General features: G+C 48.2%; 1 protein-coding gene across 2 annotated transcripts; it reads right to left on the bottom strand.

Annotated features, from left to right (window-relative positions):
• Positions 1–793: 793 nt before the first annotated feature.
• On the bottom strand, positions 794–25,083 carry LOC135545411 (endoplasmic reticulum-Golgi intermediate compartment protein 1-like). Of its 2 annotated transcripts, none has more exons than XM_064973017.1 (5): positions 25,020–25,083; positions 10,427–10,551; positions 4,833–4,929; positions 1,416–1,538; positions 794–964 (listed from the first exon to the last, which is right to left on the bottom strand). In XM_064973017.1, exons 2-5 carry the CDS (start codon positions 10,468–10,470, stop codon positions 932–934), a joined length of 297 nt encoding a protein of 98 aa, XP_064829089.1. In that variant the 5' UTR covers positions 10,471–10,551; positions 25,020–25,083; the 3' UTR covers positions 794–931. The 2 variants fall into 2 exon arrangements, with proteins under 2 accessions (XP_064829089.1, XP_064829088.1); XM_064973016.1 differs by lacking the exon at positions 25,020–25,083 and adding an exon at positions 18,730–18,784.

Genomic DNA, 25,083 nt, shown 5'->3' on the forward strand with positions numbered 1-25,083 from the left:
GGGACAGCGTAGCGACACTTCCTCGGGACAGCGTAGTGAGACGTCCTCGGCGTAGTGGCACGTCCCCGGGACAGCGTAGTGACACGTCCTCTGGACAGCGTAGTGACACGTCCTCTGGACAGCGTAGCGAGACATCCTCGGGACAGCGTAGCGACACGTCCTCGGGACAGCGTAGTGACACGTCCTCTGGACAGCGTAGTGAGACGTCCTCTGGACAGCGTAGTGACACGTCCTCAGGACAGCGTAGTGAGACGTCCTCGGGACAGCGTAGTGACACGTCCTCTGGACAGCTTAGTGACACGTCCTCGGGACAGCTTAGTGACACGTCCTCTGGACAGCGTAGTGACACGTCCTCTGGACAGCGTAGTGACACGTCCTCTGGACAGCGTAGTGACACGTCCTCGGGACAGCGTAGTGACACGTCCTCGGGACAGCGTAGTGACACGTCCTCGGGACAGCGTAGTGACACGTCCTCGGGACAGCGTAGTGACACGTCCTCGGGACAGCGTAGTGACACGTCCTCGGGACAGCGTAGTGACACGTCCTCGGGACAGCGTAGTGACACGTCCTCTGGACAGCGTAGTGACACGTCCTCTGGACACCGTAGTGACACGTCCTCTGGACAGCCTAGTGACACGTCCTCGGGACAGCGTAGTGACACGTCCTCGGGAAAGCGTAGTGACACGTCCTCGGGACAGCGTAGTGACACGTCCTCGGGACAGCGTAGTGACACGTCCTCTGGACAGCGTAGTGACACGTCCTCGGGACAGCGTAGTGACACGTCCTCGGGACCGCGTAGTGACACGTCCTCGGGACAGCGTAGTGACACGTCCTCGGGACAGCGTAGTGACACGTCCTCGGGACATCTTTCCTATCTGGATCTTCCTCCAGGCCTCGGAGGCTGTGAATATACAGGAGTCTATGATGCCTGCTATCGTGAACGCCCTCCGATGATAGCACAGATCTGGAGGGGAGGACAGGTCAGGAGTTAGGGTTTAACCGGGATGTGGACATGAGGTTAGGGTTAAGGGTTAGGGGTTAAGGGGTAAGGGTCAGGGGTTAAGGGTTAAGGGTCAGGGGTTAAGGGTTAAGGGTTAAGGGTTGGGGTTAAGGGTCAGGGGTTAAGGGTTAAGTGTTAAGGGTTGGGGTTAAGGGTTGGGGTTAGGGGTTAAGGGTCAGGGGTTAAGGGTTAAGGGTTAAGGGTTTGGGTTAAGGGTTAGGGGTTAAGGGTTGGGGTTAGGGGTTAAGGGTTAGGGCTAGGGTTAGGGGTTAAGGGTTAGGGGTTGAGGGTTGGGGGTTAAGGGTTAAGGGTTAAGGGTTAAGGGTTAAGGGTTAGGGGTGAAGGGGTAAGGGTTGGGGTTAAGGGTTAAGGGTTAGGGGTTAAGGGGTAAGGGTTAAGGGTTGGGGTAACTTACCATAGTTATGAACCGGTAGAGGGGTTGTCTCTTCTCTGTGTACTTCACTGTGATTGGACCGAGGTCATAGCGGAACCAGATAGCTGGGATAATCCTTCCTGTGTGGCTATAGGCTACGTACTCCTGTAGGGGCGGGACAGAGAGAGAGAAGACATGTTTACTGGTTGGTTACGTACTCCTGTAGGGGCGGGACAGAGAGAGAAGACATGTTTACTGGTTGGTTACGTACTCCTGTAGGGGCGGGACAGAGAGAGAGACATGTTTACTGGTTGGTTACGTACTCCTGTAGGGGCGGGACAGAGAGAGAGACATGTTTACTGGTTGGTTACGTACTCCTGTAGGGGCGGGACAGAGAGAGAGACATGTTTACTGGTTGGTTACGTACTCCTGTAGGGGCGGGACAGAGAGAGAAGACATGTTTACTGGTTGGTTACGTACTCCTGTAGGGGCGGGACAGAGAGAGAAGACATGTTTACTGGTTGGTTACGTACTCCTGTAGGGGCGGGACAGAGAGAGAGACATGTTTACTGGTTGGTTACGTACTCCTGTAGGGGCGGGACAGAGAGAGAGACATGTTTACTGGTTGGTTACGTACTCCTGTAGGGGCGGGACAGAGAGAGAGACATGTTTACTGGTTGGTTACGTACTCCTGTAGGGGCGGGACAGAGAGAGAAGACATGTTTACTGGTTGGTTACGTACTCCTGTAGGGGCGGGACAGAGAGAGACATGTTTACTGGTTGGTTACGTACTCCTGTAGGGGCGGGACAGAGAGAGACATGTTTACTGGTTGGTTACGTACTCCTGTAGGGGCGGGACAGAGAGAGAGACATGTTTACTGGTTGGTTACGTACTCCTGTAGGGGCGGGACAGAGAGAGAGACATGTTTACTGGTTGGTTACGTACTCCTGAAGGGGCGGGACAGAGAGAGACATGTTTACTGGTTGGTTACGTACTCCTGTAGGGGCGGGACAGAGAGAGAGACATGTTTACTGGTTGGTTACGTACTCCTGAAGGGGCGGGACAGAGAGAGACATGTTTACTGGTTGGCTACGTACTCCGGTAGGGGCGGGACAGAGAGAGAAGACATGTTTACTGGTTGGTTACGTACTCCTGTAGGGGCGGGACAGAGAGAGAAGACATGTTTACTGGTTGGCTACGTACTCCTGTAGGGGCGGGACAGAGAGAGAAGACATGTTTACTGGTTGGTTACGTACTCCTGTAGGGGCGGGACAGAGAGAGAAGACATGTTTACTGGTTGGTTACGTACTCCTGTAGGGGCGGGACAGAGAGATAGACATGTTTACTGGTTGGTTACGTACTCCTGTAGGGGCGGGACAGAGAGATATACATGTTTACTGGTTGGTTACGTACTCCTGTAGGGGCGGGACAGAGAGAGACATGTTTACTGGTTGGTTACGTACTCCTGTAGGGGCGGGACAGAGAGAGACATGTTTACTGGTTGGTTACGTACTCCGGTAGGGGCGGGACAGAGAGAGAGAAGACATGTTTACTGGTTGGTTACGTACTCCTGTAGGGGCGGGACAGAGAGAGAAGACATGTTTACTGGTTGGTTACGTACTCCTGTAGGGGCGGGACAGAGAGAGAGACATGTTTACTGGTTGGTTACGTACTCCTGTAGGGGCGGGACAGAGAGAGAAGACATGTTTACTGGTTGGTTACGTACTCCTGTAGGGGCGGGACAGAGAGAGAAGACATGTTTACTGGTTGGTTACGTACTCCTGTAGGGGCGGGACAGAGAGAGAAGACATGTTTACTGGTTGGTTACGTACTCCTGTAGGGGCGGGACAGAGAGAGACATGTTTACTGGTTGGTTACGTACTCCTGTAGGGGCGGGACAGAGAGAGAGAAGACATGTTTACTGGTTGGATACAATATGTAATGTTATTAGCATAACGTGTTTTTATCTTTGATGTGTTTTTTAACTGTTGTCGTCTTTGACTAAGTCTCTCTTGAATAGTCCAGATAACTCTTAGATAATGTCGCTGTTCTCCATGTTGCGGACACACACACACACACACACACACACACACACACACACACACACACACACACACACACACACACACACACACACACACACACACACACACACACACACACACACACACACACACACACACACACACACACACACACACACACACACACCACCTTAGGGGAGCATGGCATGAACACATCCACACCAGGAACCCCACTGGCCAGAGAACATCTTCCACAAAGCTGTGAACTGAGAGACAGAAGAAGGACCTTCTATGCCATCAAAAGGAACCTAAAACTCAACATCCCAATGAGGATCTGGCTAAAAATACTTGAATCAGTTATAGCACCCATTGCCCTCTATGGTTGTGAGGTCTGGGGTCTGCTCACCAGCCAAGACTTCACAAAATGGGACAAACACATCATTTTGAAAAAATATCCTCAGTGTACAACGTAGAACACCAAATAACGCATGCAGAGCAGAATTAGGCCGATACCCACTAATGATCAAAAATGATCAGAAAAGAGACGTTAAATTCTACAACCACCTAAAAGGAAGCGATTCCCAAACCTTCCACAACAAAGCCATCACCTACAGAGAGATGAACCTGGAGAAGAGTCCCCTAAGCAAGCTGGTCCTGGGGCTCTGTTCACAAACACACCCCACAGAGCCCCATGACAGCAGCACAATTACATCCAACCAAATCATGAGAAAACAAAAAGATAATTACTTGACACATTGGAAAGAATTAACAAAAAAACAGAACAAACTAGAATGCTATTTGGCCCTACACAGAGAGTACACAGCGGCAGAATACCTGACCACTGTGACTGACCCAAACTTAAGGAAAGCTTTGACTATGTACAGACTCAGTGAGCATCGCCTTGCTATTGAGAAAGGCCGCCGTAGGCAGACATGGCTCTCAAGAGAAGACAGGCTATGTGCTCACTCACCACATAATGAGGTGGAAACTGAGCTGCACTTCCTAACCTCCTGCCCAACGTATGCCCATATTAGAGACACATATTTCCCTCAGATTACACAGATCCACAAAGAATTTGAAAACAAACCCAATCTTGATAAACTCCCATATCTACTGGGTGAAATACCACAGTGTGACATCACAGCAGCAAGATGTGTGACCTGATGCCACAAGTAAAGGGCAACCAGTGAAGAACATGCACCATTGTAAATACAACCCATGTTTATTTATTTTCCCTTTACTTTAACTATTTGCACTTCATTACAACACTGAATATTAACATAATCACCTCATGACATTTGAAATGTCTCTGTTCTTTTGGAACTTCTGTGAGTGTAATGTTTACTGCTCATTTTTATTGTTTATTTCACTTTTGTTTATTATCTATTTCACTTGCTTTGGCAATGTAGACATGTTATACAGAACTGTACTGACCAGTAGTTTCTCCCCGAAGGCCAGTTCGTGTATGAGGTGTGTCATGTCAGGGCTCTGGGGCTGGGCTGTGGGTCGACACGTGGAAGTTACCTGGTACCTGGAGGGAGAGCAAAACAATATAACCATACAGAGATGAGTAGGACACAGACTTTATATAACCCAGGAGTCCTGATGCACAGCCAGTTGGAAGATCATTCAGTTCAGTAGAAAGTTCATCTGTTAAAATAATCCACTGGATTGTGACGCCAGTTACAACTTGTTAGAAGCTGACGTCAAACCGTATCCCAGAGGAGACAGGAGAGGAGACAGGAGACAGGAGAGGAGACAGGAGAGGAGACAGGAGAAACACACAGGACAGGAGACAGGAGAGGAGACAGGAGAGGAGACAGGAGAGGAGACAGGGGAAACACACAGGAGAGGAGACAGGAGAAACACACAGGAGAGGAGACAGGAGAGGAGACAGGAGAGGAGACAGGAGAGGAGGCCAGAGAAGAGACAGGAGAGGAGACAGGAGAGGAGACAGGAGACAGGAGAGGAGACAGGAGAGGAGACAGGAGAGGAGACAGGAGAGGAGACAGGAGAGGAGACAGGAGAGGAGACAAGAGAGGAAACAGGAGACTGGAGAGGAGACAGGAGAGGAGACAGGAGAGGAGGCCAGAGAAGAGACAGAAGAGGAGACAGGAGAGGAGGCCAGAGAAGAGACAGGAGAATAGACAGGAGAGGAGACAGGAGAGGAGGCCAGAGAAGAGACAGGAGAGGAGACAGGAGAGGAGGCCAGAGAGGAGACAGGAGAGGAGACAGGAGAGGAGACCAGAGAGGAGACAGGAGAGGAGACCAGAGAAGAGACAGGAGAGGAGACAGGAGAGGAGACAGGAGAGGAGGCCAGAGAAGAGACAGGAGAGGAGACAGGAGAGGAGACAGGAGAGGAGACAGGAGAGGAGACAGGAGTGGAGACAGGAGAGGAGACAGGAGAGGAGACCAGAGAGGAGACAGGAGAGGAGACCAGAGAGGAGACCAGAGAGGAGACAGAGAAGGAGGCCAGAGAAGAGACAGGAGAGGAGACAGGAGAGGAGACAGGAGAGGAGACAGGAGAGGAGACCAGAGAGGAGACCAGAGAGGAGACAGGAGAGGAGGCCAGAGAAGCGACAGGAGAGGAGGCCAGAGAAGAGACAGGAGAGGAGACAGGAGAGGAGACCAGAGAGGAGGCCAGAGAAGAGACAGGAGAGGAGACAGGAGAGGAGACAGTAGTGGAGACAGGAGAGGAGACAGGAGAAGAGACAGGAGAGGAGAGGAGACAGGAGAGGAGACAGGGGAAACACACAGGAGAGGAGACAGGAGAGGAGACAGGAGAGGAGACAGGAGAGGAGACAGGAGAGGAGGCCAGAGAAGAGACAGGAGAGGAGACAGGAGAGGAGACAGGAGAGGAGACAGGAGAGGAGACGGGAGAGGAGACAGGAGAGGAGACAGGAGAGGAGACCAGAGAGGAGACAGGAGAGGAGACCAGAGAGGAGACAGGAGAGGAGACAGGGGAAACACACAGGAGAGGAGACAGGAGAGGAGACAGGAGAGGAGACAGGAGAGGAGGCCAGAGAAGAGACAGGAGAGGAGACAGGTGAGGAGACAGGAGAGGAGACCAGAGAGGAGACAGGAGAGGAGACAGGAGAGGAGACCAGAGAAGAGACAGGAGAGGAGACCAGAGAGGAGACAGGAGAGGAGACAGGGGAAACACACAGGAGAGGAGACAGGAGAGGAGACAGGAGAGGAGACAGGAGACAGGAGAGGAGACAGGAGAGGAGACAGGAGAGGAGACAAGAGAGGAAACAGGAGACTGGAGAGGAGACAGGAGAGGAGACAGGAGAAACACGGGTCTCTCTGGGTAACTGGAGCTCTCTCAGGGTTCAGTGACGGTTGTGTGTGCAAACTGGAAAATCTGTCTGAAGTGACCTGTGGTTTTGTGAGCTGTCAAATCAAATCAGATGTTATTGGTCACATATACATGGTTAGCAGATCTTATTGGTCACATACACATGGTTAACAGATGTTATTGGTCACATGGTTAGCAGATGTTATTGGTCACATACACATGGTTAGCAGATCTTATTGGTCACATACACATGGTTAACAGATGTTATTGGTCACATGGTTAGCAGATGTTATTGGTCACATACACATGGTTAGCAGATCTTATTGGTCACATACACATGGTTAACAGATGTTATTGGTCACATACACATGGTTAGCAGATGTTATTGGTCACATGGTTAGCAGATGTTATTGGTCATATACACATGGTTAACAGATGTTATTGGTCACATACACATGGTTAGCAGATCTTATTGGTCACATACACATGGTTAACAGATGTTATTGGTCACATACACATGGTTAACAGATGTTATTGGTCACATACACATGGTTAACAGATGTTATTGGTCACATACACATGGTTTGCAGATCTTATTGGTCACATACACATGGTTAACAGATGTTATTGGTCACATACACATGGTTAGCAGATCTTATTGGTCACATACACATGGTTAACAGATGTTATTGGTCACATACACATGGTTAACAGATGTTATTGGTCACATACACATGGTTAGCAGATCTTATTGGTCACATACACATGGTTAACAGATGTTATTGGTCACATACACATGGTTTGCAGATCTTATTGGTCACATACACATGGTTAACAGATGTTATTGGTCACATACACATGGTTAACAGATGTTATTGGTCACATACACATGGTTAGCAGATCTTATTGGTCACATACACATGGTTAACAGATGTTATTGGTCACATACACATGGTTAACAGATGTTATTGGTCACATACACATGGTTAGCAGATGTTATTGGTCACACGGTTAGCAGATGTTATTGGTCACATACACATGGTTAGTAGATGTTATTGGTCACATGGTTAGCAGATGTTATTGGTCACATACACATGGTTAGCAGATCTTATTGGTCACATGGTTAGCAGATGTCATTGGTCACATACACATGGTTAACAGATCTTATTGGTCACACGGTTAGCAGATGTTATTGGTCACATACACATGGTTAGCAGATCTTATTGGTCACATACACATGGTTAACAGATGTTATTGGTCACATACACATGGTTTGCAGATCTTATTGGTCACATACACATGGTTAACAGATGTTATTGGTCACATACACATGGTTAACAGATGTTATTGGTCACATACACATGGTTAGCAGATCTTATTGGTCACACGGTTAGCAGATGTTATTGGTCACATACACATGGTTAGCAGATGTTATTGGTCACATGGTTAGCAGATGTTATTGGTCACATACACATGGTTAGCAGATCTTATTGGTCACATGGTTAGCAGATGTTATTGGTCACATACACATGGTTAGCAGATGTTAATGCGAGTGTAGTGAAATGCTTGTGTTTCTAGTTCCGACCATGCAGTAATAACCAACAAGTAATCTAACAATTTCACAACAACTACCTTTTACAAACAAGTGTAGAGGAATGAATAAGAATATGTACATATAAATATATGGATGAGCGATGGCCGAACATCATAGGCAAGATGAAGTAGAGGATGTAGAATACAGTATATAAATATGAGATGAGTAATGTAGGATGTGTAAACATTATTAAAGTGGTATTATTTAAAGTGACTAGTGAAACCTTTTTTAAATCCATGTATTTAAGTGGCCAGAGATTTGAGTCAGTATGTTGACAGCAGCCACTATGTTAGTGATGGCTGTTTAACAGTCTGATGGCCTTGAGATAGAAGCTGTTTTTCAGTCTCTCGGTCCCAGTTTTGATGCACCTGTACTGACCTCACCTTCTGGATGATAGCGGGGTGAACAGGCAGTGGCTCGGGTGGTTGTTGTCCTTGATGATCTTTTTGGCCTTCCTGTGACATCGGGTGCTGTGTCCTGGAGGGCAGGTCGTTTGCTCCCGGTGATGCGTTGTGCAGACCTCACTACCCTCTGGAGAGCCTTACGGTTGAGGGCGGAGCAGTTGCCGTACTAGACGGTGATACAGCCCGACAGGATGCTGTCAATTGTGCATCTGTAAAAGTTTGAGGGTCTCCGGTGACAAGCCAAATTTCTTCAGCTTCCTGAGGTTGGTGCATGGCCACGCAGTCATGGGTGAACAGGGAGTACAGGAGAGGGCTCAGAACGCACCCTTGTGGGGCCCCAGTGTTGAGGATCAGTGGGGTGGAGATGTTGTTTCCTACCTTCACTACCTGGGGGCGGCCCGTCAGGAAGTCCAGGACCCAGTCGATGCCGCACCCTGTGTTGTCAAAGAACAGCATTCTGACATGTCCAGATGGGATAGGTCTGTGGACCTGTTGGGGCAGTAAGCAAACTGAAGTGGGTCCAGGCTATCAGGTAGGGTGGAGGTGATCTGGTCCTTGACTAGTATCTCATGATGACAGAAGTGAGCGGTAGTCGTTTAGCTCAGTTACCTTAGCTTTCTTGGGAACAAGAACAATGGTGTCCCTCTTGAAGCATGTGTGAACAGCAGACTGGGATAGGGATTGATTGAATATGTCCGTAAACACACCAGCCAGCTGGTCTGCGCATGCTCTGAGGACGCGGCTGTGGATGCCGTCTGGGCCTGCAGCCTTACGAGGGTTAACATGTTTAAATGTCTTACTCACGTCGGCCACGGAGAAGGAGAGCCCACAGGTTTTGGTAGCAGGCCATGTCAGTGGTACTGTATTGTCCTCAAAGTGAGCAAATAAGTTGTTTAATTTGTCTGGGAGCAAGACGTCGATGTCTAGGGGCTGGTTTTCTTTTTGTAATCCGTGATTGACTGTAGACCCTGCCACATACCTCTTGTGTCTGAGCCGTTGAATTGAGATTCTACCTTGTCTCTATACTGACGCTTAGCTTGTTTGATTGCCTTGCGGAGGGAATAGCTGCACTGTTTGTATTCGGTCATGTTTCTGGTCGCCTTGCCCTGATTAAAAGTGGGGTTCGCGCTTTCAGTTTCACGCGAATGCTGCCATCAATCCACGGTTTCCGGTTAGGGAAGTTTTTATTGGTCACAGAGGGTACAACATCTCCGATGCACTTGCTAATAAACATGCTCACCAAGTCAGCGTGTACATTAATGTTATTGTCTGAGGCTATCCGGAACATATCCCAGTCCACGTGACTGAGGCAATCTTGAAGCGTGGAAGCCGATTGGTCAGACCAGCGTTGTATTGACCTGAGCACGGGTGTTTCCTGTTTTAGTTTCTGTCTGTCTATAGGCTGGGAGCAAAATGGAGTCGTGGTCAGATTTGCCCGAAGGGCTTTGGATGAAGTTCAAGTAGCAATGATCCAGAAAGCTCGTTGTGCGTTCGATATGCTGATAGAACCAGACTTCCTAAATTCTTGGCTTTGTTAAAATCCCCAGCTACAATAAATGCCACCTCAGGATGTATGGTTTCCAGTTTACATAGTCCAGTGAAGTTCTTTCTGGGCCGACAATGTAAGAAATAACTGCTAGTTATTACTTATTACTGCTATATTATTATTATTATTATTATTACTACTAGTTTCTCTGTCGGAGGTCTGTGGGGGTCAGCAGTGTCTCCTTACTTTGTTAATAGTGAACTCTCCCTCGAAGCGACAACCATATCCATGGTTGAGAGGAACCTTCATGGAGTTGTCTATGTGCCCCACCTCATGATGACCTATCTCATCCTGGATATCCAGACCCACCACTGGGGAGAGAGAGAGAGAGAGAGAGAGAACAACAGTGGTCAGATAATTTCTGTTGGGTACCTGCCTAGTCACAGTACATAGTAACACTCTCTCGCTTTCTCTCAGTCTTGATCTCTCCTGGCACATAGGCAGACAGGATCCAATTTAAGGACCCCCTCTATGGGGTGATGGATACAGAAGAGAGAGGGGGTCTGGTGTCTATCCAGAGCGACCTTCAACTTTTGGTATCTCAGACGATAAGTTTGAAACCATCTGCTGCTCCTAAAATACAACCCGGATCAAAATGCAGTATGGATATAGATGCGTGTTCGTAAGCTAGAGGCCGAGACAAAAGTCAACTCTCTCCATTTCAGATTTCTAAATAGATATTTAAAATAGGGTCGAGAGAATGAGGTCATTCAGATTTCTCTTCATATGTTGGTAAAGGAGAAAAGTCAGATGCTCATTTAAGGAAGTAGAGAATGCTGTAATTTATAGAGAGACATCTAGAAGGCTGGAGAATAACTTCTATATCAGTCTTAATATTTCACAACGTCCCAAAATAGAGGTTGAATACTGAACAGTGTGATGTCATGCCCCGATTCTCTTCTTGGTCTCTTTCTTTCTCTTCTATGTAAGGCAGGTACAGACCCCCTCAGAGAAACACGATGAGGAGGATTATATTCATCATGTGTTATTCCATGAAGTCAAAGATCTTGGCTTGTTTTAGTATCTGTGAGGGAGGAGGGGATGGAAGATACAATATAACCGAAGAAGAAGAGTATATGTAATACTGAGAGATTAGAGCCATCGTTACTCATCGATTTACTATTATTAATGTTGTTTCTCTCTGCGTTGTCGGGACTGTGAGAAAGCATTTCACATTTATTCCTGTTGTTTATGAAGCATGTAACAAATCTAATTTGATTTTGACATTAGGGACAGTGTTTAGTTGTGGCCTAAAGTGTTGAGTGTATATTGTTCACACAGCATGAGGCTTCAGCTGGACATCACAGTCGTTTCTGTTACCAATTTACTATGATGATTTACCTGGTTGTTACTCAGACAGTAGTCATTACCTGAGAATAACAACCTGGAGCCCTATTCCCTACATAGTACACTACTTTAGACCAGGACCCTATTCCCTATATAGAGCACTACTTTAGACCAGAGCCCTATTCCCTACATAGAGCACTACTTTAGACCAGAGCCCTATTCCCTACATAGAGCACTACTTTAGACCAGAGCCCTATTCCCTACATAGAGCACTACTTTAGACCAGAGCCCTATTCCCTACATCCCTACTTTAGACCAGAGCAGGACTGACTCATTACCAGATCAGTCTACCCCCCACAGATCAGTCTACTCCCCACAGATCAGTCTACTCCCCACAGAGCAGTCTACCCCCAGAGAGCAGTCTACCCCCCACAGAGCAGTCTACCCCCCACAGATCAGTCTACTCCCCACAGATCAGTCTACTCCCCACAGAGCAGTCTACCCCCCACAGAGCAGTCTACCCCCCACAGAGCAGTCTGCCCCCCACAGATCAGTCTACTCCCCACAGATCAGTCTACCCCCACAGAGCAGTCTACCCCCCACAGATCAGTCTACTCCCCACAGATCAGTCTACTCCCCACAGATCAGTCTACTCCCCACAGAGCAGGACTGACTCATTACCAGATCAGTCTACCCCCCACAGAGCAGTCTACTCCCCACAGATCAGTCTACTCCCCACAGAGCAGTCTACCCCCCAGAGAGCAGTCTACCCCCCACAGAGCAGTCTACCCCCCACAGATCAGTCTACTCCCCACAGATCAGTCTACTCCATACAGAGCAGTCTACTCCCTACAGAGCAGTCTACTCCCCACAGAGCAGTCTACTCCCCACAGAGCAGGACTGACTCATTACCAGATCAGTCTACCCCCCACAGATCAGTCTACTCCCCACAGATCAGTCTACTCCCCACAGAGCAGGACTGACTCATTACCAGATCAGTCTACCCCCCACAGAGCAGTCTACTCCCCACAGATCAGTCTACTCCCCACAGAGCAGTCTACCCCCCACAGAGCAGTCTACCCCCCACAGAGCAGTCTACCCCCCACAGATCAGTCTACTCCCCACAGATCAGTCTACTCCCCACAGAGCAGGACTGACTCATTACCAGATCAGTCTACCCCCCACAGAGCAGTCTACTCCCCACAGATCAGTCTACTCCCCACAGAGCAGTCTACCCCCCACAGAGCAGTCTACCCCCCACAGAGCAGTCTACCCCCCACAGAGCAGTCTACTCCATACAGATCAGTCTACTCCCCACAGAGCAGTCTACTCCCCACAGAGCAGTCTACTCCCCACAGAGCAGTCTACTCCCCACAGAGCAGTCTACCCCCCACAGATCAGTCTACTCCCTACAGAGCAGTCTACCCCCTACAGAGCAGTCTACTCCATACAGAGCAGTCTACTCCCCACAGAGCAGTCTACCCCCCACAGATCAGTCTACTCCCTACATAGCAGTCTACTCCCCACAGAGCAGTCTACTCCCCACAGAGCAGTCTACTCCCCACAGAGCAGTCTACTCCCCACAGAGCAGTCTACTCCCCACAGATCAGTCTACCCCCTACAGAGCAGTCTACTCCATACAGAGCAGTCTACTCCATACAGAGCAGTCTACTCCCCACAGAGCAGTCTACTCCCCACAGAGCAGTCTACTCCCTACAGAGCAGTCTACTCCCCACAGATCAGTCTACTCCCCACAGAGCAGTCTACTCCCTACAGAGCAGTCTACTCCCCACAGATCAGTCTACTCCCCACAGAGCAGTCTACTCCCCACAGAGCAGTCTACCCCCTACAGAGCAGTCTACTCCATACAGAGCAGTCTACTCCCCACAGAGCAGTCTACCCCCCACAGAGCAGTCTACTCCCCACAGATCAGTCTACTCCCCACAGAGCAGTCTACCCCCCACAGATCAGTCTACTCCCCACAGATCAGTCTACCCCCCACAGAGCAGTCTACCCCCCACAGATCAGTCTACTCCCCACAGAGCAGTCTACTCCCCACAGAGCAGTCTACTCCCCACAGAGCAGTCTACCCCCTACAGATCAGTCTACTCCCTACAGAGCAGTCTACCCCCCACAGAGCAGTCTACCCCTCACAGAGCAGTCTACCCCCCACAGAGCAGTCTACCCCCCACAGATCAGTCTACCCCCCACAGATCAGTCTACTCCCCACAGAGCAGTCTACCCCCCACAGAGCAGTCTACCCCCCACATAGCAGTCTACTCCCCACAGATCAGTCTACTCCCTACAGAGCAGTCTACTCCCCACAGAGCAGTCTACCCCCCACAGAGCAGTCTACCCCCCACATAGCAGTCTACCCCCCACAGAGCAGTCTACTCCATACAGATCAGTCTACTCCCTACAGAGCAGTCTACCCCCACAGATCAGTCTACTCCCCACAGAGCAGTCTACTCCCCACAGATCAGTCTACCCCCACAGAGCAGTCTACTCCATACAGATCAGTCTACTCCCTACAGAGCAGTCTACCCCCACAGATCAGTCTACTCCCCACAGAGCAGTCTACTCCCCACAGATCAGTCTACCCCCCACAGAGCAGTCTACCCCCCACATAGCAGTCTACCCCCACAGAGCAGTCTACTTCCTACAGAGCAGTCTACTCCCCACAGATCAGTCTACCCCCCACAGAGCAGTCTACCCCCCACATAGCAGTCTACCCCCCACAGAGCAGTCTACTCCATACAGAGCAGTCTACTCCCCACAGATCAGTCTACTCCCCACAGATCAGTCTACCCCCCACAGAGCAGTCTACTCCATACAGATCAGTCTACTCCCTACAGAGCAGTCTACCCCCCACAGATCAGTCTACTCCCCACAGATCAGTCTACTCCCCACAGATCAGTCTACCCCCCACAGAGCAGTCTACCCCCCACAGAGCAGTCTACTCCCTAGAGAGCAGTCTACTCCCCACAGAGCAGTCTACTCCCCACAGAGCAGTCTACTCCCTACAGATCAGTCTACCCCTCACAGAGCAGTCTACCCCCCACAGAGCAGTCTACTCCATACAGAGCAGTCTACTCCATACAGAGCAGTCTACCCCTCACAGAGCAGTCTACCCCTCACAGATCAGTCTACTCCCTCACAGATCAGTCTACCCCCCACAGAGCAGTCTACTCCCCACAGATCAGTCTACTCCCCACAGAGCAGTCTACCCCTCACAGAGCAGTCTACCCCCACAGAGCAGTCTACCCCCACAGAGCAGTCTACCCCCACAGATCAGTCTACTCCCCACAGAGCAGTCTACCCCCACAGAGCAGTCTACCCCCCACATAGCAGTCTACTCCCCACAGATCAGTCTACTCCCTACAGAGCAGTCTACTCCCCACAGAGCAGTCTACCCCCCACAGAGCAGTCTACCCCCACATAGCAGTCTACCCCCCACAGAGCAGTCTACTCCATACAGATCAGTCTACTCCCTACAGAGCAGTCTACCCCCCACAGATCAGTCTACTCCCCACAGAGCAGTCTACTCCCCACAGATCAGTCTACCCCCCACAGAGCAGTCTACTCCATACAGATCAGTCTACTCCCTACAGAGCAGTCTACCCCCCACAGATCAGTCTACTCCCCACAGAGCAGTCTACTCCCCACAGATCAGTCTACCCCCACAGAGCAGTCTACCCCCACATAGCAGTCTACCCCCACAGAGCAGTCTACTTCCTACAGAGCAGTCTACTCCCCACAGATCAGTCTACCCCCCACAGAGCAGTCTACCCCCCACATAGCAGTCTACCCCCCACATAGCAGTCTACCCCCCACAGAGCAGTCTACTCCATACAGAGCAGTCTACTCCCCACAGATCAGTCTACTCCCCACAGATCAGTCTACCCCCCACAGAGCAGTCTACTCCATACAGATCAGTCTACTCCCTACAGAGCAGTCTACCCCCCACAGATCAGTCTACTCCCCACAGATCAGTCTACTCCCCACAGATCAGTCTACCCCCCACAGATCAGTCTACCCCCCACAGAGCAGTCTACTCCCTACAGATCAGTCTACTCCCCACAGAGCAGTCTACTCCCCACAGAGCAGTCTACTCCCTACAGATCAGTCTACCCCTCACAGAGCAGTCTACCCCCCACAGAGCAGTCTACTCCATACAGAGCAGTCTACTCCATACAGAGCAGTCTACCCCTCACAGAGCAGTCTACCCCTCACAGATCAGTCTACTCCCTCACAGATCAGTCTACCCCCCACAGAGCAGTCTACTCCCCACAGATCAGTCTACTCCCCACAGAGCAGTCTACCCCTCACAGAGCAGTCTACTCCCCACAGAGCAGTCTACTCCCCACAGAGCAGTCTACCCCTCACAGAGCAGTCTACCCCCCACAGAGCAGTCTACCCCCCACAGATCAGTCTACTCCCTACAGAGCAGTCTACCCCCCACAGATCAGTCTACTCCCTACAGAGCAGTCTACCCCCACAGAGCAGTCTACCCCCCACAGAGCAGTCTACTCCCCACAGAGCAGTCTACTCCCTACAGATCAGTCTACTCCCCACAGAGCAGTCTACTCCCTACAGAGCAGTCTACTCCCCACAGAGCAGTCTACTCCCTACAGAGCAGTCTACTCCCTACAGAGCAGTCTACCCCTCACAGAGCAGTCTACTCCCCACAGAGCAGTCTACCCCTCACAGAGCAGTCTACCCCCCACAGATCAGTCTACTCCCCACAGAGCAGTCTACTCCCTACAGATCAGTCTACTCCCTACAGATCAGTCTACTCCCCACAGAGCAGTCTACCCCCCACAGAGCAGTCTACTCCCCACAGAGCAGTCTACTCCCTACAGATCAGTCTACTCCCTACAGATCAGTCTACTCCCCACAGAGCAGTCTACTCCCACAGAGCAGTCTACTCCATACAGATCAGTCTACTCCATACAGATCAGTCTACCCCCTACAGATCAGTCTACTCCCTACAGATCAGTCTACCCCCTACAGATCAGTCTACTCCATACAGATCAGTCTACTCCCTACAGATCAGTCTACCCCCTACAGATGGGCTCTCCAACCTTGTTCCTCCAACTAACCAGTGCTTCATTTTGGAATGCAAGTGAAATCTGTTCGGCAACATCGACAGTAACAAGAAAAATAAAACTAAACTGTTGGCAGCTCCTGGAGAAAGGAACAAAGAATAGAAGGCATTATGAAAATATAAATCACTATTGAAAATAATATACAAACTCGCTATAATTGAAAGCCGCCCTGCACCACCAATGAACCAACAGCATGACCTATGACCTAGGGCTCTACGTTCTCTCCCAGACTCATGGATAGAAGGTTTGTAGTGCCGCGTAATGTAACTATCCTGTATGTATAATGATAACATTCCACACTCAAAGGAGATTAATAGAATTTGTTTAATTTTGGAATGTAGGGAAGACCAATTACACTATGTGGACACCTGCTTTGTCGAACATATATTAGTCCTAAATCATTATAATGCAAATCAATTTATAACATTTTTGACATGCGTTTTTCTGGATGTTTTTGTTGTTGTTATTCTGTCTTTCACTGTTCAAATAAACCTACCATTTAAATTATACACTGATCATTTCTTTGTCAGTGGGCAAACGTACAAAATCAGCGGGGGATCAAATACTTTTTCCCCTCACTGTAAATATTAGGACGAGCAATGTTTGAGTGGCAGTGACTAAGATACAGTAGAATAGAATACAGTTTATAAATATGAGAAGAGTAAAGCAGTATGTAAACATTATTCAAGTGACCAGTGATTCCCGCCTTTCAGGTGTAGGGTTGAGTGACAGGGTGGTCGCCGGCTAGTGATGGCCATTTAACAGTGATGGGCTTGAGATAGAAGCTGTTTTTCAGTCTCTCGGTCCCAGCTTTGATGCACCTGTACTGACCTCGCCTTCTGGATGATAGCGGGGTGAACAAGCCGTGGCTCAAGTGGTTGATGTCCTTGATGATCTTTTTGGCCTTCCTGTGACATCGGGTGGTGAAGTTGTCCTGGAGGGCAGGTAGTTTGCCCCCGGTGATGCGTTGGCCACTCTCTGGAGAGCCTTGCGGTAGCAGGCAGTGCAGTTGCCGTACCAGGCGGTGATACAGCCCGACAGAATGCTCTCAATGGTGCATCTGTAAAAGTTTGTGAGGGTTTTAGGTGACAAGCCAAATTTCTTCAGCCTCCTGAGGTTGAAGAGGCGCTGTTCCACCTTCTTCACCACGCTGTCTGTGTGGGCAGACCATTTCAGTATGTCTGTGATGTGTTCAACGAGGAACTTGAAACTTTTCACCTTCTCCACTACTGTCCGGTTGAATAAGAGGTTTTTCCCTCTGCCGTTTCCAAAAGTCCACGATCAGCTCTTTCGTTTTGTTGACGTTGAAGGAGAGGTTATTTTCCTGGCACCACTACACCAGGGCCCTCACCTCCTCCCTGTAGGCTGTCACGTCATCGTTGGTAATCAAGCCTACCACTGTTGTGACGTCAGCAAACTTGATGATTCAGTTGGAGGCGTGCGTGGCCATGCAGTCATGGGTGAACAGGGAGTACAGGAGAGGGCTCAGAACGCACCCTTGTGGGGCCCCAGTGTTGAGGATGGATGGGGCTGAGCACGCAGGATCGGCGAAGGGGAAGTGTTGTTTCCTACCTTCCTACCGGTTATGTTAATGGACAAAACAAATTAGCTTTTCTTTCAAAAACAAGGAAATTTCGATGAGGCCCCAAACTTTTTAACTGTAGTGTGTGTATATATCTATCACATTGGATAATCATCTGTTATTACCATCCAGTTTTTGACTATCATACAATTTGCACCAATCCACAGACAATGCAATCGCCATCATCACTTCCCCGGGCCCTGGGTCTGAACCCAACTGGGTCTGAACCCCGCCCAACTGGGTCTGAACCCCGCCCAACTGGGTCCTGGACTTCCTGTGGGCAGCTTCATTAAATAGTACCCGCAAAACACCAGTGTCAACCTCAACGGTGAAGAGGTGACTCCGGGATGCTGGTCTTCTGGGCAGACCATATTGGCAAAATATAATAAAGATGTACATTGTGTATAAGTTAGTACATTCAGACAGTAATACAGTACATACGTGGATATGAATGAATGTATAATATACTCACAATCACAGTGTAAGTTTGGCAAACTGATGTTCAAACTCACATCAATCTTCCCACCACTGTTCTTATCAGGGTCATCCACACACAGCTCGTTAACACTGGGGGGGGGAGATCAGAGAGAGAGAGACACACAGAGAGAGAGAGAGAGACAGAGAGAGAGAGAGACAGAGAGAGAGACACAGAGAGAGACAGAGAGAGAGAGAGACAGAGAGAGAAAGAAAGAGAGAGAGGCAGAGAGACAGAGAGAGAGAGAGAGAAAGGGAGAGAGAGAGAGAGAAAGAGAGAGAGAGGCAGAGAGACAGAGAGAGAGGCAGAAAGGGAGAGAGAGAGAGAGGCAGAAAGGGAGAGAGAGGCAGAGAGAGGCAGAGAGACAGAGATAGAGAGAGAGGCAGAAAGGGAGAGAGAGAGAGAGAGAGAGAGAGAGAAAGGCAGAAAGGGAGAGAGAGAGAGGCAGAAAGGGAGAGAGAGAGAGGCAGAAAGGGAGAGAGAGAGGCAGAGAGAGGCAGAAAGGGAGAGAGAGAGGCAAAAAGGGAGAGAGAGAGAGAGAGAGGCAGAAAGGGAGAGAGAGGCAGAGAGAGAGAGAGAGAGAGGCAGAAAGGGAGAGAGAGGCAGAAAGGGAGAGAGAGGCAGAAAGGGAGAGAGAGAGAGAAAGAGAGAGAGAGAGGCAGAGAGACAGAGAGAGAGAGAGAGAGGCAGAAAGGGAGAGAGAGAGAGAGAGAGAGAGAGAGGCAGAAAGGGAGAGAGAGGCAGAGAGAGGCAGAGAGACAGAGAGAGAGAGAGAGAGGCAGAGAGAGGCAGAAAGGGAGAGAGAGAGAGAGAGGGAGGCAGAAAGGGAGAGAGAGGCAGAAAGAGGCAGAAAGGGAGAGAGAGGCAGATTGTTAGACTTCTAGATCATTCGCATTCAGACCATTTGACTTTTTCCACATTTTGTTACATTACTTTATTCTAAAATTGATTAAATAAAAACTCATCCTCAATTTACACACAATACCCCATAATGGCAAAGTGAAAACAGGTTTAGTCATTTTTGGAGAAAAAAACTAAAACACATAAGTAAACACATAAAAACACATAAAAACACATAAGTATTCAGACTATGAGACTCTAAATTGAGCTCAGGTGCATCCTGTTTCCATTGATCATCCTTGAGATGTTTCTACCACTTGATGTCCACCTGTGGTAAATTCAATTGATTGGACATGATCTGGAAAGGCATCGAAGGAATTGAAAGCAGAGCTCAGAGACAGGATTGTGTCGAGGCACAGATCTGGGGAAGGGTACCAAAACATTTCTGCAGCATTGAAGCTCCCCAAGAACACAGTGGCCTCCATCATTCTTAAACGGAAGATGTTTGGAACCACCAAGTCTCCTCCTAAAGCTGTCCGCCCGGCAAAACTGAGCAATCGGGGGAGAAGGGCCTTGGTCAGGAAGGTGAACAAGAACCCAATGGTCACTCTGACAGAGCTCCAGAGTTCCTCTGTGGAGATGGGAGAACCTTCCAGAAGGACAACCATCTCTGCAGCACTCCACCAATCAGGCCTTTATGGTAGAGTGGCCAGACGGAAGCCACTCCTCAGTAAGTGTTAAGGGAATTTTTATCAATAATGACTAATTATGTATACATTGCAATCAGGACTGACTAATCAGAATACTACATGTTACTGTATATGTACTAATCAGAACACTATGTTACTGTATATGTACTAATCAGAACACTATGTTACTGTATATGTACTAATCAGAACACTATGTTACTGTATATGTACTAATCAGAACACTATGTTACTGTATATGTACTAATCAGAACACTATGTTACTGTATATGTACTAATCAGAACACTATGTTACTGTATATGTACTAATCAGAACACTATGTTACTGTATATGTACTAATCAGAACACTATGTTACTGTATATGTACTAATCAGAACACTATGTTACTGTATATGTACTAATCAGAACACTATGTTACTGTATATGTACTAATCAGAACACTATGTTACTGTATATGTACTAATCAGAACACTATGTTACTGTATATGTACTAATCAGAATACTACTATGTTACTGTATATGTACTAATCAGAACACTATGTTACTGTATATGTACTAATCAGAACACTATTATGTTACTGTATAGATGTATGAATTGTCTTTTTAACCCTAGTACTGAATATAATGTGTGTAAATATAATCAAGAATTAGAACAATGACTGTCTGTTCCTTGGTAGAAATGAATGAACGATATCTTCAGACTGGCTAGAATGCTTATCTACACAAGAAGACCTTGCCTCGGCCATAAATTATATTAAATTGGTAGCGAGACGATGTGGGAAGGCTTGAGATACTGCCTTTGTACCAGGGTGGGAGAAGAGACGGGTTGGAGCTGGAACTAATGACGTCATGTTCAGTTTCTAACCTGTGGTAACCTGTATCGTGTTCAGTACTCTCGTGAATAAACTCTGCTGATTGACTTTAAGACTGGGCTCTGTCCATTATTATAGAATAAGGGTCATGCAAATCCTTATGAAATGACAGAGTGTTTCATTTTAATTGGGTATTAAAACATAGAGCAATTTAATTCCTGTAACAGTAAGTCACATGACAGCCCACTTGGAGTTTGCCAAAAAGGCACCTAAAGGACTTCTCAGACCATGAGAAACAAGATTCTCTGGTCTGATGAAACCAAGATTGAACTCTTTGGCCTGAATGCCAAGCATCATGTCTGGAGGAAACCTTGCAAAATCCCGACGGTGAAGCATGGTGGTGGCAGCATCATGCTGTGGAGATGTTTTTCAGCGGCATGGACTGGGAGACTAGTCAGGATCGAGGGAAAGATGAACAGATCAGAGATCCTTAATGAAAACCTGCTCCAGAGCACTCAGGACCTCAGACTGGGGTGAAGGTTCACCTTCCAAGAGGACAATGACCCTGGGCACACAGCCAAGACAATGCAGGAGTGGCTTTGGGACACATTTCTGAATGTCCTTGAGTGGTTCAGCCTGAGCCTGGACTTGAACATCTCTGGAGAGACCTGAAAATGGCTGTGACACTTCCCATCCAACCTGACAGAGCTTGAGAGTATCTGCAGAGAAGAAGAATGGGAGAAACTCCCCAAATTCACGTGTGCCAAGCTTATAGCACAATACCCAAGAAGACTCAAGGCTGTAATCGCTGCCAAAGGTGCTTCAACAAAGTACTGAGTAAAGGGTCTGAATACTTATGGAAATGTGATATTTTTGCAACAAAACAAAAAAACAACTAAACTGTCTACAAACCTGTTTTTGCTTTGTCATTATGGGGTATTAGGTGTAGATTGAAGATAATAATCTTTTAAAATCAATTTCAGAAAAGTAACAAAATGTGGAAAAGGTCCAGTGGCCTGAATACCGTCCTGAATGCTCGGTATATAAGCATTCAAGGTATAGAACATGGAGCATCTTTCAAGGAACACACTAAGTGGGAGAGATAAACCATCTTCATTAGTTTAGATCGCTTTCAATGTCCTGATTCACCCCCAGCTGTCACAATGTACCCACAATGCTCTGATTCACCCCCAGCTGTCCCCATGTACCCACAATGCTCTGATTCACCCCCAGCTGTCACAATGTACCCACAATGCTCTGATTCACCCCCAGCTGCCACAATGTACCCACAATGTTCTGATTCACCCCCAGCTGCCACAATGCTCTGATTCACCCCCAGCTGTCACAATGTACCCACAATGCTCTGATTCACCCCCAGCTGTCACAATGTACCCACAATGTTCTGATTTACCCCCAGCTGTCACAATGTACCCACAATGTTCTGATTCACCCCCAGCTGTCACAATGTACCCACAATGTTCTGATTTACCCCCAGCTGTCACAAAGTACCCACAATGCTCTGATTCACCCCCAGCTGTCACAATGTACCCACAATGTTCTGATTCACCCCCAGCTGTCACAATGTACCCACAATGTTCTGATTCACCCCCAGCTGCCACAATGCTCTGATTCACCCCCAGCTGTCACAATGTACCCACAATGTTCTGATTCACCCCCAGCTGCCACAATGCTCTGATTCACCCCCAGCTGTCACAATGTACCCACAATGTTCTGATTCACCCCCAGCTGTCACAATGTACCCACAATGTTCTGATTCACCCCCAGCTGCCACAATGCTCTGATTCACCCCCAGCTGTCACAATGTACCCACAATGTTCTGATTCACCCCCAGCTGCCACAACGCTCTGATTCACCCCCAGCTGTCACAATGTACCCACAATGTTCTGATTCACCCCCAGCTGTCACAATGTACCCACAATGCTCTGATTCACCCCCAGCTGTCACAATGTACCCACAATGTTCTGATTCACCCCCAGCTGTCACAATGTACCCACAATGTTCTGATTCACCCCCAGCTGCCACAATGCTCTGATTCACCCCCAGCTGTCACAATGTACCCACAATGTTCTGATTCACCCCCAGCTGTCACAATGTTCTGATTCACCCCCAGCTGTCACAATGTTCTGATTCACCCCCAGCTGCCACAATGTTCTGATTCACCCCCAGCTGTCACAATGTACCCACAATGTTCTTCTTCCTGCTAATTGTGAGAAAAGTACATTGGTTCATCTTTGTAATCTAATTCCCGTTCTCTCCTCCCTCCCCCCTGCCCCCCACCTCTCCCACAGCGTAAAGAAGCTGTTCTGTCCACATCACACCCAGCAGAGAAGCTGTCCTCCCTTCCTCCCCCAATCTCAAGCTGCCTGATGCACACAGCGTGATATCCCGTCAGGAAGACGTCTCCATGTTGGTAACTACACCAGCCGCGTCACGAAGCATCATAATGAACACAGGACATCCTCATTCATGATCACTCTTTTGTTACGCTTCTGTCTTTGTTGCGTCTTCAACAGAACAGGAAATAGATTATGGGCATTTTGAACATTTCATGTGTGGAGCCCAGAGGGAGTGGAGAGCATAGATGATGCCCCTAACCAACACTCTGTCTAGCATAGATGATGTCCCTAACCAGCACTCTGTCCAGCATAGATAATGTCCCTAACCAACACTCTGTCCAGCATAGATGATGTCCCTAACCAGCACTCTGTCCAGCATAGATAATGTCCCTAAGCAACACTAATCTGTCCAGCATAGATGATGTCCCTAAGTAACACTCTGTCCAGCATAGATGATGTCCCTAACCAACACTGTAAATGGTAAAAGTCTTATATCTGTAGTGTGTTAAGTTAAGGGAAGTATTATGTTATCGTCACCGTACTAGTTAAGGGATAGGTGAGTACTTACATAGTTAAGGGATAGGTGAGTACTTACATAGTTAAGGGATAGGTGAGTACTTACATAGTTAAGGGATAGGTGGGTACTTACATCGTTAAGGGATAGGTGAGTACCCACATAGTTAAGGGATAGGTGAGTACCCACATAGTTAAGGGATAGGTGAGTACTTACATAGTTAAGGGATAGGTGAGTACCCACATAGTTAAGGGATAGGTGAGTACCCACATAGTTAAGGGATAGGTGAGTACCCACATAGTTAAGGGATAGGTGAGTACTTACATAGTTAAGGGATAGGTGGGTACTTACATCGTTAAGGGATAGGTGAGTACCCACATAGTTAAGGGATAGGTGAGTACTTACATAGTTAAGGGATAGGTGAGTACCCACATAGTTAAGGGATAGGTGAGTACCCACATAGTTAAGGGATAGGTGAGTACCCACATAGTTAAGGGATAGGTGAGTACTTACATAGTTAAGGGATAGGTGGGTACTTACATCGTTAAGGGATAGGTGAGTACCCACATAGTTAAGGGATAGGTGAGTACTTACATAGTTAAGGGATAGGTGAGTACCCACATAGTTAAGGGATAGGTGGGTACTTACATAGTTAAGGGATAGGTGAGTACCCACATAGTTAAGGGATAGGTGAGTACCCACATAGTTAAGGGATAGACGAAGGTTGACGAAGGTTGATACTGTATCTGACTCCAGATCAGTAGACATTACGTTATCGTCACCGTACTAGTTAAGGGATGGACGAAGGTTGATACTGTATCTGACCCCAGACCTGTGGTTAAGACAGGAGACGCTGTGCTGTACTCACAGTTGATTGGCTATGAATGATGTCTGTTCATACCTCTGGATGTGGGGGGGGGGGGGGGTGTTTTAGGGAAAACCCCAGATGAAGAAGACCAAGAGCCAGAACAATAGAGAGTTTTATTAACTTCCACTGAAAGTCTCTGGGTTTTAAACCAGGAAATCATGTGCTCATCGGGTACTTTTAGTATTTAATGTGTCAGTGGAGGTAGAGGAGGCGTGTGTACGTACTTACATTTCAGTGGCTATGAATCCCTTCAGCTCAGAGAGGAACAGGAACAACATGAAGACACAGCAGA

Source organism: Oncorhynchus masou, chromosome 9 (genome assembly GCF_036934945.1).
Source record: "Oncorhynchus masou masou isolate Uvic2021 chromosome 9, UVic_Omas_1.1, whole genome shotgun sequence".
In the NCBI taxonomy this organism is placed as follows: Eukaryota; Metazoa; Chordata; class Actinopteri; order Salmoniformes; family Salmonidae; genus Oncorhynchus; species Oncorhynchus masou.